The sequence below is a fragment of the Chionomys nivalis genome, chromosome 24 (assembly GCF_950005125.1).
Source record: "Chionomys nivalis chromosome 24, mChiNiv1.1, whole genome shotgun sequence".
NCBI classification, from domain to species: Eukaryota; Metazoa; Chordata; class Mammalia; order Rodentia; family Cricetidae; genus Chionomys; species Chionomys nivalis.
In genome coordinates, this window is record NC_080109.1 from 41469138 (window position 1) to 41486160 (window position 17023).

Genomic DNA, 17023 nt, shown 5'->3' on the forward strand with positions numbered 1-17023 from the left:
GTCTTTCTGGGTCTGGTATGTTTTCTAGATCCATCCATTTGCCTGCCAATTTCAAGATGTCATTATTATTAGTATTTTGCTGTGTAGTACTCCATTGTATAAATGTTTATCACATCTTCTTTATCCATTCTTTGTTCGCATTTAGGCTGTTTCTAGGTTCTGGCTATGACAAACAAAGCTGCTATGAACATAGTTGAGCACATGTCCTTGTGGTACGATTGAGCATCCTTTGTGAATATCCAAAAGTGGTATTGCTAAGTCTTGAGGTAGATAGATTCCTAATTTTCTGAGAAATCGCCATACTGACTTCCAAAGCAGCTGCACCAGTTTGCACCCCCACCAGCAATGCTGGAGTGTTGCCCTTACTTCATATCCTCTCCAGCATAAGTTGTCATCAGTGTTTTTTGATCTTGGCCATTCTTACAGGTGTAAGATAGAATCTCATAGTTGTTTTAATTTGCATTTCTCTGATGGTTAAGGATGCTGAACATTTCCTTAAGTGTCTTTCAGCCATTTTAGATTCATCTGTTGAGAGTTCTCTGGTTTAGGTCTGTATCCCACTTTTTTATTGGATTATTTGTTCTTTTGACGACCAATTTCTTAAGTTCTTTGTATATTTTAAACATCAGCCCCCCGTCCAATGTGGGGTCGATGAAGTTCTTTTTCCATTCTGTAGGCTGCTGTTTTGTCTCGTTGACTGTGCCCTTTGCTTTACAGTAGCTTCATACATTAGCTTTTTTTTTTTTTTTTTTTTTTTTTTTGGCTTTTCGAGACAGGGTTTCTCTGTGGTTTTGGAGCCTGTCCTGGAACTAGCTCTTGTAGACCAGGCTGGTCTCGAACTCACAGAGATCCGCCTGCCTCTGCCTCCCAAGTGCTGGGATTAAAGGCGTGCGCCACCACCGCCTGGCTATACATTAGCTTCTTATGTTACATTTCATTAATTTTCCAAGTATGTCCAAATTCAGATACATATTTTATACATCAGAATTTTACCATAAATTTGAAACTGCACATAAAAGACTAAAGCCATGGTAGCTTTCTCAAATACCTTTCTAAGGTGTAGGTGAAGAGACTTGCACAGATATGTAGTTTATCTGCATTCGGACTTGAAATGTGTAGGGAATGTAGTTTACACACTGACTGGTTACCAACACTAAGAAACTACTGATGGAAAAGTAGGAGGTGGTGATATTTAAAAATTCCTAAACCTGAAATAACTACCAGCTAAATAATTTGCTTCAAAATAAATCAAGGTCCCAAACATAGGTGGCATGTCCATGTTAGGACTGCCCATGACGCATCATGTTGAAATGGACTTGTTACACTATCTGTTTTCGGAAATTTTTCATTAAAAATTTAAAAGACATAACTGCATAGAAAAGCTCATTAGTAGCAGTGGCACTGAACTCAGGGCCTCACGCGCTGACAAGGACTGTCTGCAGGCTAAGCTTTGTCCCCACCTTCAACCTGTAACCAGGGACCACTTTAGGCCGAAGCAAACTTTTGTGGCTGCAATGGCAGCTAAAACAAAATGATAACTAAATCTTGAAGAATTTAACAAAAATCTGTTACCTCAAAAGTAAAAGATCCGAAAACCTTAATGATGATTGCAGTACTCATGTCATTTTAATGACCCTCACCCGTCAGAGACTCCTTACACCCGTCAGCCACAGCAGCAGCCACAACACCAACCCTCACTGAACTCATCACCCCAAACACTGTCCTGCACTGGCTTCAGGAGGAGCATAGCCCAGACAATTCTAGGGCAATTTCCGGGCCATTTGAAAGTCACCCAGATAGCACATCTTGTAGATAAGAATGATCATTTGAAAAATGTACCCCCGTATGGGCATGTGTGGACCGACGAGGATGTGCAGAAACAGCAATATTTGTGCAGTGTAGAACAATTCCAAGGCTAAAAGTGTGAGGGATGAAAATGGATCCACACAAGGACAACAGAGGGCCATCTACAGTATCATCACTCTTTAAACAGTAGACACATGACGTCTACCACAAACGAGTACAAAGATGGAGGCCAGTCTGCTCCACAGTGGAAGCCTGCAGCAGTCTGAGGAGCTAACCACGCACATGGTCCGGAAGCAGCACACCACAAGGACGATGCCGAAGCCTACAACCCACAAGTGACTGAGTTCTACAGTGTGTGGATCATGCGTTGACGGAGCCATTTCCGGTGTCGGCACCACTGGCTGAAGAGCTATGAAAAGAAAAGCGTGGGAAGACTGTCACAGTTCTGGCTGGCCATATGAATTCTAAGGACCGCAGGAAACAAGCCACAGTTGCTTAAAAGCATGCTGCCCGTAAAGGGCCCGTCTCTATGTCCTTCATGGTGTCGGTTACCGTCGGCTGAGCCACAGGGCAGCCGACGGACCCTGCTCCAGCCTTCACGCACAGCGTCGCGCGACCATTTTCCTCTACTGTGTCGCTCTAAAATTCATCCCCAATCATTATCGCTATTTTCTTTTGAAAAATGTCTTGTTTAATATCACCCAATTTTTTCACTAGACAAAAAGTTTTCTGAGTATTTCATAAACCAAAACAAAATTTTAATATCTATATCGAATATGCCTTTAAATGCAAACATACTTTCTCAATGTAAGGCAACTGTTCTTCCGTCCTCTATGTGGGCTAATTAGGCTGTTCCGTGTTTGCCTCAAATACTTGCTTCAAATCAAACTTTGTTTTCACTAGTTTGGTTCAAAACTCTTCTATTTCCTTGAACTGGACAGATTCTTTCTTCCAGAGGCTGCTTTCCTTTAGTCTCATGTCTTTCCCCTGGTTGGCAGCTTTGTCAAAGAGGTAGAGATACTTTTCCCTACAGTCAACCGAGAACACATCTTAGGGACAGGGTGTGTAGCTCAGGTGGTCAAGCTTCAGGAGGCCCTGGAGTTCTTCTCCAGCACTGCATACCAGACATGAGGGTTGATGCCTGTGATCCCAGCACTGCGGAGGCTCAGGAATTCAAGATCATCCTGTTACACGGTAGGTTCAAGGCCTGTCTGGGTTACATGAAACCAACTCAAAAGCAAAATCAAAACATTTTAAAACACACACAGTAAAACCAACCAAAAGCTGGAGGGACGGCCGGGCAGTCAAGAGCACTGGTTGCTCTTCCCTAGAATCTGAGCGCCATTCGTGGACGCTACATGGTGGCTCACAAGCACCTGACTGCAATCTCACGAGGTCCAACACCCTCTTCTGCCTTCTTGCATATGGCGCACATAAAAGCAAAACACCACATACATAAAATAAAAGGGGGGAAGAAAAACAACCTAAACTAGGCATGGTACCACCTGCCTTTAGTCCCAGCATGTGGGAAGCTGAGGCAAAATTAAAAGTTTGCGGCAACACTGGGCTATAGCAGTGACCCATTTCCAAAAACACAAAGCCAAAACAAAATTAAAAAATCCAATCCTAACAAATCTCATACGAAGCACTTAGAGAAAAGCAGCAGGTGTGCAGACACCTTTATCCCAGCACTCAGGAGGCTGAGGCAGGTGGATGTCTGAGTTCCTGGCCAGCCTGGTCTACACAGGGGGACCCAGTCTCAGAACAGAACCCATACTAACAGCACAAGCAACAACAGCAACGAAAGATAAAGTTAAGGGTAAATCTCCGAATTAAGCATGGACACCTGTATCTGATGGCTCAAACACCTTACATTATTGCATACAAAGCAAGGTCTAAGTATGAACTACTTGATGATCTTGGAACAGTATCACTGCAAAAACTCAAAGTAACTGATAGAACTTGCTTGTGAATGAAGAGAAACCATACACTTAAACATATATTAGAAATCTCGGGATAAAAGAGTAGGGAGGGGGTAGAGCTCAGTAGTTGGTACAGGGCTTGCCTAACACACACAATGCCCGGCTTTGATCCCCAGCCCCAAATAAACCAGGTGTGATGTACACACTTGTAATTCCAGCACCCAGGGGATGGGGGCTGAGGACCGGAAGTTCAAGGATCTCCTTGGCTACCTAGTGATTTTGAGAAAAGCCACGAGTACCTGAGACTCCCATGTCAAAACAGTAACAAAAGCAAAAGTGAATAACTACAACGTAATTCTCTTTAAATCAACCTAGATAAAACCATTACCTTTTAGGTGGTGATAAAGGCTGTGTGTGTGTTTTTTCCCCACCATAATTTACTTATTTATGAGATTTTTTCAAATTAACCTGGGGCTGGAGAGATTAAAGCATGCTTACTGGTCCTGTCAGTTCTCAGCAGTCATATTAGGTGGCTTCCGCACTGCCTGCAACTCCAGCTCCTAAGGATCCAATGCCTTCTTTTGGCCTCAACCAGCACCTGTACCCACAAGTACATTCCCCACAGAGTCACATAATTAAAAGTGAAAAAGAATCTTTTTTTTTTTTTTAAAGTCAACCAAAGAGAAGTCAAAACCTGCACTAGCACCAACTACTGAGCCCAGGGCACAGCTGTCAGAGATGGTCTGCAGGAAATGCGTTTCCAAACAGATAATGCAGAAGGATGCCAAGAGCGCTGGGAGGGAACCACTTGTTCTGCCCGCCTGCATCTGCCTCCAAAGTGTGGGACAAACTGAGTACGTTAACCACGTTGAATAAATGGAAACCAGAAATTAACTCCACTAAAGTCCTAAGAAATAAAAATTATTGCTATAATTATAAAAATTGAAGCAATAAAAGGGTTGAGAAATACACTCAAGTTTATAATCAATTAAATGATGAGCCATAATTTGACCTTGTTCATCATCTGTTATATAAAAACCACAATTCACTTATTTATATGATAAATAGTTTACATTTAAAAACATTTATCATTACATTATCAAATTTGATAAACTCTTATCAAAACATCTCAGCATCCAATATAAACCATATTATTTAAAGTTTAAGGTAACAATAACACCAAAAAAAAAAAAAAAACCACCCTGGAGGGGGTCCTAATAAATATGCAATGAAACGTTCAGAGCCACACGAAGTCTAAGAGTTGGTTCAGATTTACACAGGCACACTTTGTGAGCACGCATGCATCTTCCCAGCACCGCTTTCCCTTCTAATTCACAAAGTGCTCTATCAGATCAATTTGCTCCTGTTTGCACATCAACCAACAACCTAGCAGTACACATTTAAACAGCTGAGCAGGGCGAGCACAAAGTGAGTCAGACTCCTCATCAAAGAAAAAATAAATAACTTCACTTAGATGGCAGCGGGGCAGAGTCGTAAACACTGACACAGTAACCACTGTCCTCTCTTCCCCGAATGTGCCGGTCCTGTGCTTTTCCGTGAGTAAGTGCTCCTCCTGGAAAAGTCTTCAAGTCTATCTTAGTTTTGGGAAAAAACTAAAACACTGAAATAATATGTGAGAAGATTTAGTCATGGCAATTTCACTGAAGCTTTTATTGCCTCTGTTGGTAATATGACAGGGATCGTAAAAGACACACTTGAACTTACAGAGATATGCAGATGATATTCACTGAAGATAACCTTGATCTCAAGTATTTTATATGTGGGTACTTCTCATTTTATACATTTTACTATTTAAAAAGCATTACATTTAAAAATGTGTACCTGTTCTGACATTTGGCAAAAAGTAAACTCTCCCTATGGGTCTGTCTGGAAAAAAAAAAGGAATCAGCATGGCGCGCTGACGCCCACAAAGACTGATGCCCATGACCCGGAGCAGCTGCAATGGCTGTGTGCGCGTGGGCTGTTTCTCTCCAACCAAACTTGCTGATGCCCCTCCCCCAACAGTGTAAGCATTTTTAGTACAAAACATCCCTATAAGCAGACATTTATCCTCGGAATAAACACATTAAATCAGATTCTCTTTTGAGCCCTAGTGATAGTTTTGTTTAATGCTAAGATGCCATCATGGTGAACAACCTTGACTTCTTTTGCTACATAATTATATTAAAGCTTTATATATTTTTGTTTATAATTACACAGTAATTGTAAATGTTTAGTACCAAACTGATGACAAAGTTGAAAAGTCTTGCATTCAAAAATAAAATCTGTCAAACTCAAAGCATTAGGCCACAAATGAACACCACGATTCTCATGAGAAAGGTCTGAGGTGAGGAGGGAAGCCAGCAGGCTTTCGTTGGAAAACAAACCACACATGACTCAATCAATCTGAAGACAGTAGCAGAACTCAAAATAGTCCATGTAGGGAATAAGCAATATATGCCTGCAAAACTTTTAAAGATATATATGTGTATGTGTGTGTGTACATATATATCTTTATTGTAAAGATATATGTGTGTGTATACTATATATCTTTATTCTAAAGATATATATGTGTGTATACATATATATCTTTAATAATTTTTTTCATAATTGAAGTTCTTCATATTTACAAAATTGAAATCAAGAAATACTGAAAACTGTAAGATTCTTTTTTCTTTTAATAACCAGATTCTTGTAACGTGAATAAAAATTGACTCTAAGCCTTCTTTTGGTATTTGAAATGTATTCCTAAATTAAAGTTATGATTGGAATAATGATATATCTATAAGGTAATCTTTCTATGCAGTTTCCAAATCATGTAACTAAAAGCAGCTTAATCATTTCTATATCTGCATGAAATGTCTGCTCTCCCGAAGCACATCCTTTGCGCCCTGAAGAGGAGCTGGACACGTGGAGCAAACTGTCCCTATCCAAGGCCAGTCATCCAACACCTAAGTTCGTCATTTTAACTTCATGAAAATATTTAAAGTATGCCCTTTTCACATGTCAGTATGTTACCAGAGAAACAAGCATGTTCATCAGGAGAGCAAGTCATGGGTCCTGTCAAGAAAAAAATAAAATACAATCTGCTTTGTGTGGAAATAGCAAATGCGAGTGAGATGAAAGCAATCAAGAGTTCAAATAATTTCTAGAACAGAAGCCATTGGTATTCTGCACCAGCACTCGCTCCTTTGAAAACCTCTGCTCTCAGAGTAAAGATTTGGCAACCACAGTGATTTAGCAGTCAGCCACTTCAACACAAGAGGTCATAAAGGCTGGAGTATCGCCGAAAGAGCAGTGCCGATATGATAAATATTGAACTTCACGGCTCATCACAACCACTTGGAAAATGTAAATCCTACTATCTTCTTATAAATTAAGTGAATTGCATTGTGTTCCATAGTGCGATGACAAAAAAATTTAAAAAAACAAAAACTAAACCCTCATGCCTAAATTTAGAACATTGTATTATATAGCAATCCAAAACATTCAAAACAAACAAAATAGTTTAACTTATTCGAAAGGCATAGAAGCATTTCAGAGCATAATGAAATCCAATTCTGTGCTGTGTGATGCGGACGAGTGGAATCTAACATTATATCCCAGTACAATATTTTTTAAATAAAGTTCCCTGCAGGATCACTGCAAACAAACATGGGTAGGACAACCACAGACTGTTCTGTAGAACCTTTGTGAGAGTCTGAAACACAAGACATATTTCAGGTAGTCACCAAGTTATTCTAAATTTGTCATATGTGGGTTATTTTGACATTTCTTTCATCAACTATTCCACTCACATCAACAGTACATGTAGTTTGCCAGGAAAATTCCCTCAAAGCAAACACCATTCCAGATCCGGTACACTCAGATAAATCCCTCTCCTTTGAAGGGCTACCAGCATAGTCTTTGCAACTAGCCCAAAGCATATACTTAAGAAGTTTTTATAAATTGTTTGTGGTGTTCATTATTATGTTTAATTCTTATGCCAAACTGTTTTCTGATGAAGACAGCATTGTGCTTTATGCAAAAATGGAAACCTGAAAATAATCACCATCAAGCTTCTATGACTTATGGGAAGACAAACTAAGATGGTCCACAGGTATAAGATGAAATCCACAATGTTGGAATTATAAATGTTTAGAGTGGCCCAGACTAGAAGACAAGCCCAAACCACCAGTAGAAGAATGAGTACGATATGGTCCAAGATGTATCCTTAAAGTTGGTCTCAACCCTCAGTCTGAACTGTGAGGATTGATCTTCAGTTCGGTCCAGCCAGCAGAAATTGACTGTGTATTTCCCGTTGTATTTATTGTACAGACTATGTACATTCTAGAAGGTTCCTTAGTGCTACACTGTTGTACTTTTTGTCCCAGCAATTTGAGGGCGCGCAAATTCCACAAAGTCATCAATAAGAACAGGCCACGCTCCTGAAAAAGAAAAGAAAGAAATATGGGAGGAAAGGGAGTAGAGAAAGGCAGAATAAAAGCTAATATTTCAACAGATCCTGTTTTTTAATAGCTTCCTCATATGAATTAAAATTGTTACTCTTATTTCCTCCACTGATCGATCTTTAAAAGACTCCATCTCTATGTTCTATTAATATATTCCCTGTCTTCTCTGTCTATTATTCTACAGTGTGGTTATAGCTTGATCAATGAAAACAACTCTTCTGGGCAATAAATCAGTAATAAGTGTGGTTTTTCAGAAGGCTTTGTTAAGTCAGGCAGCCTACCCAACGGTGTAGCACCGAGTCCTACAGCGCCCTCTGAGCACTTACCACGTCCTAGGGAAGGGATGACGGTGAGAATGGACAGGAGAGAGACGATGGCTGAATAAGCCAAAGGGTCCCAGGAGGTAAAGTATGTGGGAGATTTTCCAAAGAACATCTTACATTCAACAATCTCAAAAAATTAACAGTTGGTTCTCATGAGGGACTAGGTAAGTGAAGAATAAACTAGAGGTGCTGCTGGGGGCGGGAGCACGCTGTCCACACAGATGGAGAAATGGAGAAGAGTGTTAAATGGACAGTGGCTGGGTGCAATGAAAACCACCGGGCAGTTGACGTCATTTCAGACTACACAGATCCAGCACACTTCATGAGTTTATTGACAAGACTAACAAACAAAAACAAAAACCAACCCCACTGGTTTCAAAGGAATATAAAACACATTAAGAGAATAAACTTTTACAGTACATTAAGAGAATATAACTCTTATAGCACATTGAACATGTTAGATACAGCTGAACATTTCCTATGCTTTTCTAGAGGACAAATACTGGTAAGATTTTGCTCTTGGGATTGTGCAGTGTTATGGAGAGGACCTAGGCTCCACAAACATTCTGCAACTGAGCTATAGCTTCACCCAGGCCTCCTCCATGGCACTTGGCAAAGTGGAAAACTTGGGTCTACATCTGTGTGTTTAGCAATTAAAGCATAAGTTCAGTCTCTAGCACACATGCACATACACTATACACACACATACAAGCACACACACAGAGAGACAATGAACAAAAGTTCAGAAAAGAAGATCCCTTCCATGGAAACAGTGGACGGAAGTTCAGGTAAGGCAAAAATTTTTGCTACCTTCTTCATCATAATTGGACATGTCATCTGCAATCATTGAACTGAAGTCTAACAGAAGATTCCACGTGTCTTTTGGTATTGATCGTTTATGATGTTCCTATTAAAATATCAAAAAACAAAGAGCCTTTAAACCTTCCAAACAGTTGGGGAAAGTTGGTTCAGCTGTTGCTACATGTGGGAAAATGTAACATTTGCATAATACAATTTTGGTAGTCAAATTTCTCACTCTATGTCCATGACATGCTCTGAAATTAATGATACCTTGAAATAAATTAATACTTAAGTACAGTATAATCTTAAGAGAAAACAGAAACTGCAGAAAATGTTAACTTACCAACAAAAATTTATTCCATAAGTCTAAGAATTTAAATCTTCCATTAAGCACTAAGTTCCAGTAAGCAATGGCCATTTCTAGATCTGTAATATTAAAAATAAATTATGAACTTTAATGCTTTGGATATATGTCCCTGTAAAAGAACAGTAACTGAAACAAAGAAAGCCAACTGCATTCTGAGTATTATAGATTAAACTTTTCTTAAAGACCCGAGTCCACATTTGTAACCTGCTTCCTTTCCAGTGAGCTCTCAGAGCCTCTGGGGTAAGAATAACGCAACTTACCTTCGCGGGGTCGGCGCTGAAAGTGGGTGTAGTCATGTGCTTTTCCACTGCCAAGTACTAATGTGTGGAGCCCCAGGCTCAGCACAGACCCTTCCAACACTCTGAGACAAATAAGTATTTGCTGTAGGGGCTGTGTATGCAATATGGGCCACTTAGTAGTATCTAAGCCTTTATCATTGGACACCAATATGTTCCCCATATAGCCAAAGACATTCATGAGGGCAAACTTGACACAGTTAAGAATCCCAGATGCATACCAACTGGTTGAAATGCAAAGGATTGCTCAATTCCCAATTCTAAAAATCTTAAACAGTTGACGTCTAGCTTGTCCGAATTACAAGAGGTCAGGAAAATAGTGTGGGTTTTTTGAGTTTGTGTCCTTTTTTAAGCACAAGTCTGTTGCTCTTTTGGCTCAGTGCATCAATCTTATAAAATGCATGTGCATCACAGGGTTCGTTCCCCAGCACCAAGAAAAATTAAAATAATTTAAAAATAAGTAATAATAATAGTAATAATCTAAGATTTTCTTTTTAATTTGCCAAGGATATTAAAATATTCTTTAGTTAAACATGAGTCAAAGAAAGCTAAAGAAGTAATCTGATCAACATCCACTGTGACAAATTCTAGACCTGTTCTGTGATACAAGGACAAGTTGGATCTCCTCAAGAACTCAAGCAGTTGAAGCTGCCTAGCTTTCCAGAGAGACTGACATACCCCAGGCAATCACATGCAGGAACCTTAGGATCTTTTCAAGCTGTGAAGTCGAAACGAGGAGACAACCTAAGGGAGCCCAAAAGACTAGGAAAGACCAAGACGGATGAATGCTGCTCAGACTTTTAAAAATAACAAAAAGAAATCCAATGCTTATTATTCTCTAACAAAAAAACACAGATGATGATGATAAGTCATGTAGCCCCACCAGAGACAGACACCAGATAGAACTTTACCCCGTAAACCACAGCCACGTGGCGATACACGGATTAACAGAAATGGGTTAAATTAATATGTAAGAGCTAGCCAATAAAAAGCTAGAACTAATAGGTCAAGCAGTGATTTAATTTTTAAAAAAAACCCACAGATAACTTGCAGGAAATCAATTAAAAACAAACACTAGACACTGGAAGATCTGTGGTGGTCTGAATGAAAATGGCTGCCATGGAATCATATATTCGAGTATTTGGTCCCCAGTTGGTGGGGAAGTTTGAGGATTAGGAGGTGTGTCACTTCAGGTAACTACCCCTTGCCATTCCCAGTTAGCTCTCTGTCTGCTCTGTTCCTGAGGACCAGATGTGATCACTCAGCTACTGCTCCAGGGCCCCGCCTGCTGCTGCCATGCCCTTCACTATGAGGGCCATGGACTCACCCTCTCAAAATGCACGACAAATTAAATGCTTTCTTCTCTGAATTACCTTTGTCTTAGTGTCACATCACGGCAGTAGAAAAGCGACTAAGACAGGGTCCCTTAGTAATTAGAGAAATACAAATTAAAACAACTTTAAAATTTTGACTTACTGCAGTCAGAACAGCTAAGACTAGGAAAACAATCTATAACAAATGCTAGCAATACTTGGGAAAAGGGGAACCCTCATTCACTGTTTATAGGATTGCACTGTGGAGAATTCTCAAAAACCTAAAAATAAGTCTACCAAATGACCTACTTCTCAGCATATGCCCAAAGGACTTGTGGTTTGAATAGGAATGGCTTCCGTACGCTCATTTATTTGGATGCTCGGGCATTGGAAAGTGGTGCCACTTGACTAGGATTAGGTGTGGCCTTGCTGGAGGAAGTGTGTCCCTGGGGATGGGCTTTGAGGTTTCAGATGCTCAAGCCAGGCCCAGTGTCTCTCTCTTCCTGCTGCCTGCGGATCCAGATGTAGCTGGCATTCTCAGCTCCCTCTCCAGCACCATGCCTGCCTGCACAGCTCCATGGTTCCTGCCATGTGGACTAAACCTCTGAACTGTAGCCAGGCCCAATGAAATGTTTCCTTTCTAAGAGTTGCCATGGTCAGGGTGTCTCTCACAGCGATAGGACACTGAGTGTCGGATTAAAGTTCATGAATGAAGCTGTATAAGGAGAATTCTGAGAGCTCTAAGGAAGAAAGAAAAAAGTCTTTTAACCTCTGTTTCTCTATAACACGGTTACTCTTGGGATGTACTTTTGTGCCCCTCTCAGGTGCAGGAAATGGGTTACTTCAGATTACCCACCATCTATTATTAGCATTCAGAATGTTTCCAAGCACAGGTTGTCCTCCTCACAGCTGTAGACAGCCTAAGCCTAGGTGACCTTGCCCTTGTGAAGTGAAATTTGCTCATTTGACCTTGTTTAACCCTCAGATCAACCCCAGAAAAGAAACTGTCTGATGCTCCAATAAACTGCATGAGACTTTAATCCACCTCATTTAAAGCTCAGCTCTCCCACATTCATGCCAGCAACTAGAGTGATAACAACTGACTAAGACAGAAGTTAGCACTAGGAGTGGGGTATTGTTGACAGGCATGACCATGCTTCTTGTTGGCAGAATGTAGACTCTGGATTAAGAAAGCAGTTGAACACTTTAAGTGGGGCTTAGTGCACTATAATAACAGGAGCAGGGAAGACAGTAGTGCTGAGAGCAATGTAGATTAGTATTGGTTCAGAGAAGAACATTAGTAAGTAGCCTAGAGATCAATCTCGTGATTCTTGGTGAAGAATGTGGCTGCTTTTTGCCCTTGTTCAAAAAATCGGCCTAAGGCTAAATTGAAGAGTTTTGAATTAAACAGCATTGGCAGAGGAGATATCAAGGCAGCCTCATATTGAATCTGTCCTCTGGCTACTAGTGATTACTTTTATGCAGATCCATAATGAAAGGAGCAAGTTGAGCAAAGAAAAATACAAAATGTACAGTTTGTGGAGAAAAGGAGCACAAAGAAGTGTAATAGAACTAAGTCCTGTGGTCTTCAAAGAGAAAGTTTAAAGAAAATCCTGGTCCTAAGTGGAATAAAGAAAGGGAGTGGTAACCTCAGGGTAAGACCCTACACAGTTAAGCTTCCAACTTGTGGAAAGGAAGTAAAGAAAAGCTCAGCCAGTGAAGGAAAGCGCAAACACAAAGCTGGAGCAGACGTCCTCCACGGATGCCTGCTCAGCTGTGCTCAGTGCTGTTCTGTGCATAACAGCTAGGAATGCAACTCATGAATGGTTAATGAAAATGCGCTACATATACACTATGAAAACCTGTAAAGAAAAATTAAATCATAAAATTTGCAAGTAAATGGATGGAACTAAAATTTTAGATTGAGTGAAGTAACCCAGACCCAGAAAACGGGCAAACATCACATGTTCTCTCTCAAATCTGTAGTTCCTAGCTCCATATCTTCAGTTGTAAGTATACAATTTGGAGTAGCTGCTTAAACCAGGAAAGGAAAGGGGGACCATGGGTGAGAAAGAAGCATTAGAAAGGGAAGAGCTGATTATAGGTTATATGAAGTGGAAACGTGAAAAATGGGAATGGGAAGGTAGAAGAACGCAGAAGGAAACTGAACACATTTGAAATAGACACAGGAAATTAAACTGTTTTGTATGCACTTAAAATCACATATAATGTATATGGGTCTGTGTGCACAGCACAGAGACAGTTTAAGTGAAGTTATGCTACTTGGGGTGCTAATGCCTATCTCCAAGAGTCAAAGACTAAAAACGTAAAGACTTAAAACTAAACAAAGAAACCAGCACCAGGCCGGTTGAGAAACCTCCTTCTGAGGTGCTGGTGGGGGAATACAAGACCCCCAAACAACTGACTGTGGTTGCCTCCAAGAGGTTAAAGGTAAGTCCTACTGCCTCAACAACAAGACTTGGTAAAAGCCTGAGATTTGATCTGAAAGCCTTCTCCCTGAGGTCATATGCAGACTGTATAGGGAGGAAGCAATCAATCCTCTAAGATAGCTTTAATGAATCACAATGGCCAGCTGACACAATGGTCCTACGGGTGCAATAGTGCCACATCTTGAGAGTAACTAACTGTAGAGAGCCATGTGGAGTCACACCTGATGGCTATGTGTAGAGAGCTGCGTAGAGTCACACCCGATGGTGCTGGCTTCCGCCCTCCGCGATCCCGAAAGCGAGTGCTCTCTGTGATAATCAACTCCTAATATCAACTAGGCCTGACTTATGCTATTATCACGCAATGATTGTCAGCTGCTTGCATATGCATGGACCTATGGGCAGTGCCCACCTGGCAATCTGGGGTTGGTGGCCCGTGCCTATTTAAGGGCTGGGAGAGGTTTGCCTGGAGAGAGAGAGGGGAGGAGGAGGGAGAGAGGAAAGAGAACACATTGTCAAAAGGTCCTGAATAAACTGCTTAGCAAGAAGAGCTCCGGTGTTGCGTCCTTCTTGCTGGCCGAGGTGGACGCGACAACTAACAACAATCTTAAGGACTTCATGCTCATTTAACATTAGGAAATCATGCCCGGCACTGTCAGCTCAGCCAACCACCTGCGGCTGTGAGGTCATGGTCTCAGAGCAGAACCCACTGCTACCATGTTCATGAATCTGCTCGATTCCTAACTGCATTCTAAATACTTACCCTTGTACCCACAGCTAAGTGTAGCTTACACACACACACACACATACACACACACACAAAATCAGTCAATCAATCAAAGAAGCTTCTTTTTTTATCAGACAGAGAGACCATTACAATCACTTACAGTCACAACTGGCGTGGGGTGCCCCAGCTCATACATCTACACCACAACACCTATACCTAAGTCTCAGGGAACTCTGGAAGAGGAGGTGGAAAGATTACAGAAGCAAGACGACCAGGAAGTCAGCTACAAGACTGTGTTCTTCTAGACCAGCTGGGTCATATGCAGAACTTTTAAGTTTTTGAGAAACCTTCAGACTGAACTGACAATAACTCTACAACTTTGTACTCTTACCCGCAATGAATTAAAGTTCTTCTTTCCCCCCACATTCTCGTACTCATTTAAAAAAGTAAGAAATCAACAAATATTGAAAAAGATGTGGAGAAAGGGGGAACTGTGGGACTATAAATTACTTCAGCCATACAGAAACACAACAAAGCTCCTCAGAAGATTAAACTAGAGGTCGGGCATGGTGGCACTCATCTCTAACACCAGAGTTTGAAGCCAGTTTAAGACAAATATTCTGTCTTAAAAAATAAAACAAATGAACAAAAAGATCTACCATATGACTCATCTATCTTCTAGGGCAACATCCGGATATCCAAAGAAAAACAACTGCACTTCCATGTTTATTCAGTGCAGAATCAGCCTAGGTGCAATGACAGTGGATTCCTATAGGGCTGAATCAGAACAAACTCAAACAGTTTTAAAGGAATAATTATAAGAACATTCAATGAAGCTAGAAGATACAAATAAACTACCTAAATTCAAAGAGAATATAGACAAATGTATTCTATGCTCTGAAAGTAACTGCCAACTAAGATTGTTATAGTCTGCAAAATTATCTAGCATGATTAATAAAAAAGGAAATTTATATGATAAACAAACTGGTACAACTTATGAAAGCCAAGCCAGTGTTACAGAAAATACCTGAACAAGTTCTATGCCCTGAAAAGAAAAACACAGGAGGATACAGGAAAGAAACACTGTGATAGAAGAGTAGATAAGCAAATAAGGAACATGAAAAAAGAGAAGGGGAGATCAATAAAATGATGAGAACACACACCCTTCAATAATAATTGTTGTAATATCTAACACAATAGACTTTGAAGCACAATTAGAAGAAATCCATTCATATTGAATAAGGGAGTAACTCAAAGCAATATAACCATTTAAACATACAAGCCTTTTATTTGTTAAACTGGCATATAATGCAGTAGCTATCATGGCATTTTCAAACAAAATATATTTGGGCAGATTCTCTTTTCCTCTTCTCAGCACCTTCCCATCTTCTTAGCACCCTAACTCCCCTCATGACTTCTGCTACCCCAGACTCTTTACCTCTTTATGTCTCACATGTGGTCTGAAGGGGAGCAGCAAGACCTGCAGATGTGCATCAGCTCCAGTGCAGGACACGAGCCCTCCTCTGAGTACATGCTCAGGAGTGGGACAGCCGATCGCATGCTGCAAGTACTTGTAAGTTTTTGAGAAACCTCCGGCCTGAACTCACAATAGTTCTATGACTTGGCACTCCCACCCGCAATAAACCAAAGTTCTTCTTTCCTTATTCTCCCCAGCATGTAGTAATAAAAAAAGTTCCAACTGGAAGCTGCTGAGGTGAGCCTGCCATCAAGCCTGAGGATCCTTAGGATCCAGAAGGCAGCAGGCATGGACTAGAACAGTGGAATCAACAATGCTGACCTTGCCTTAGGTGTGGTTAAGCACTGAGTTAATATAATATACACAGAACCCTTATAATAGTGCCTGCCAAATAATATATTTATATTTATAATATATTTACTGACTTAAAAACATTTAAAAAATTAGAGTCTGAAGTTGTGGGGACCTTGAAAGTAGTTCTCTTCTGCCACCTAGTGGGATGTCAGGATCCAACACCAACTGTCCTCTGCACTTCAGTGCCTCTACCAGCTGAGCCATCTTACTGGCTGGAGACTTTATTCTAACAATGAACCTATATGGTCCTTATGATGACAGGGCTGTGTTACAGAAGGCATATAATCTCTGACCAAATGAGCAGAATCACAGTCTCCCACAGTGGGTCCAGATTTTAATGCTCAATTTTGAAAGACACCAAAGACCTGGTAGAGTGCATCTCAGGACAGTTAAACAAGCTGGACTACCGACCTGGAAAGGACAAGGGCTGAGTGGTGCCAGTCTTTAAATGGCTATAGGAGGGCAGCTTAATAATAACAAAGAACAATGTAATAAAGAGAAATGCATTCTGGAACAGGCATGGCAACTTCCTAAAACAGCACACCACAGACACAAAGGGAAAATTAAAATGTGTTCCTACGCAGGGCTGGTACTTTAGGTAGATGAGACTTCATGCAGGCTTACAAAACTCTTTCAACTTTAAGATACACAGACTAATGCAAACCCGGAGCGCGTGGGAGAGACGGGAGAGGTGAGAGAGGGAGGGCAAGAAGCAGAAAACCAACTAAGATGGCCCACT

At 40.7% G+C, this 17023-nt stretch overlaps 1 protein-coding gene across 1 annotated transcript in view; it reads right to left on the bottom strand.

The window, feature by feature from the left end:
- Positions 1–5378: 5378 nt before the first annotated feature.
- The window catches only part of Dcun1d1 (defective in cullin neddylation 1 domain containing 1), a 31650-nt gene continuing 20005 nt past the window's right edge, over positions 5379–17023 (bottom strand). Inside the window, exons 5-7 of the mRNA XM_057757006.1 lie at positions 9647–9729; positions 9313–9409; positions 5379–8155 (exon numbers count right to left, since the gene is read on the bottom strand). Coding sequence (XP_057612989.1) covers positions 8076–8155; positions 9313–9409; positions 9647–9729 — 260 coding nt within the window. The 3' untranslated portion in view covers positions 5379–8075. The remainder of the gene's footprint in view (positions 8156–9312; positions 9410–9646; positions 9730–17023) is intronic.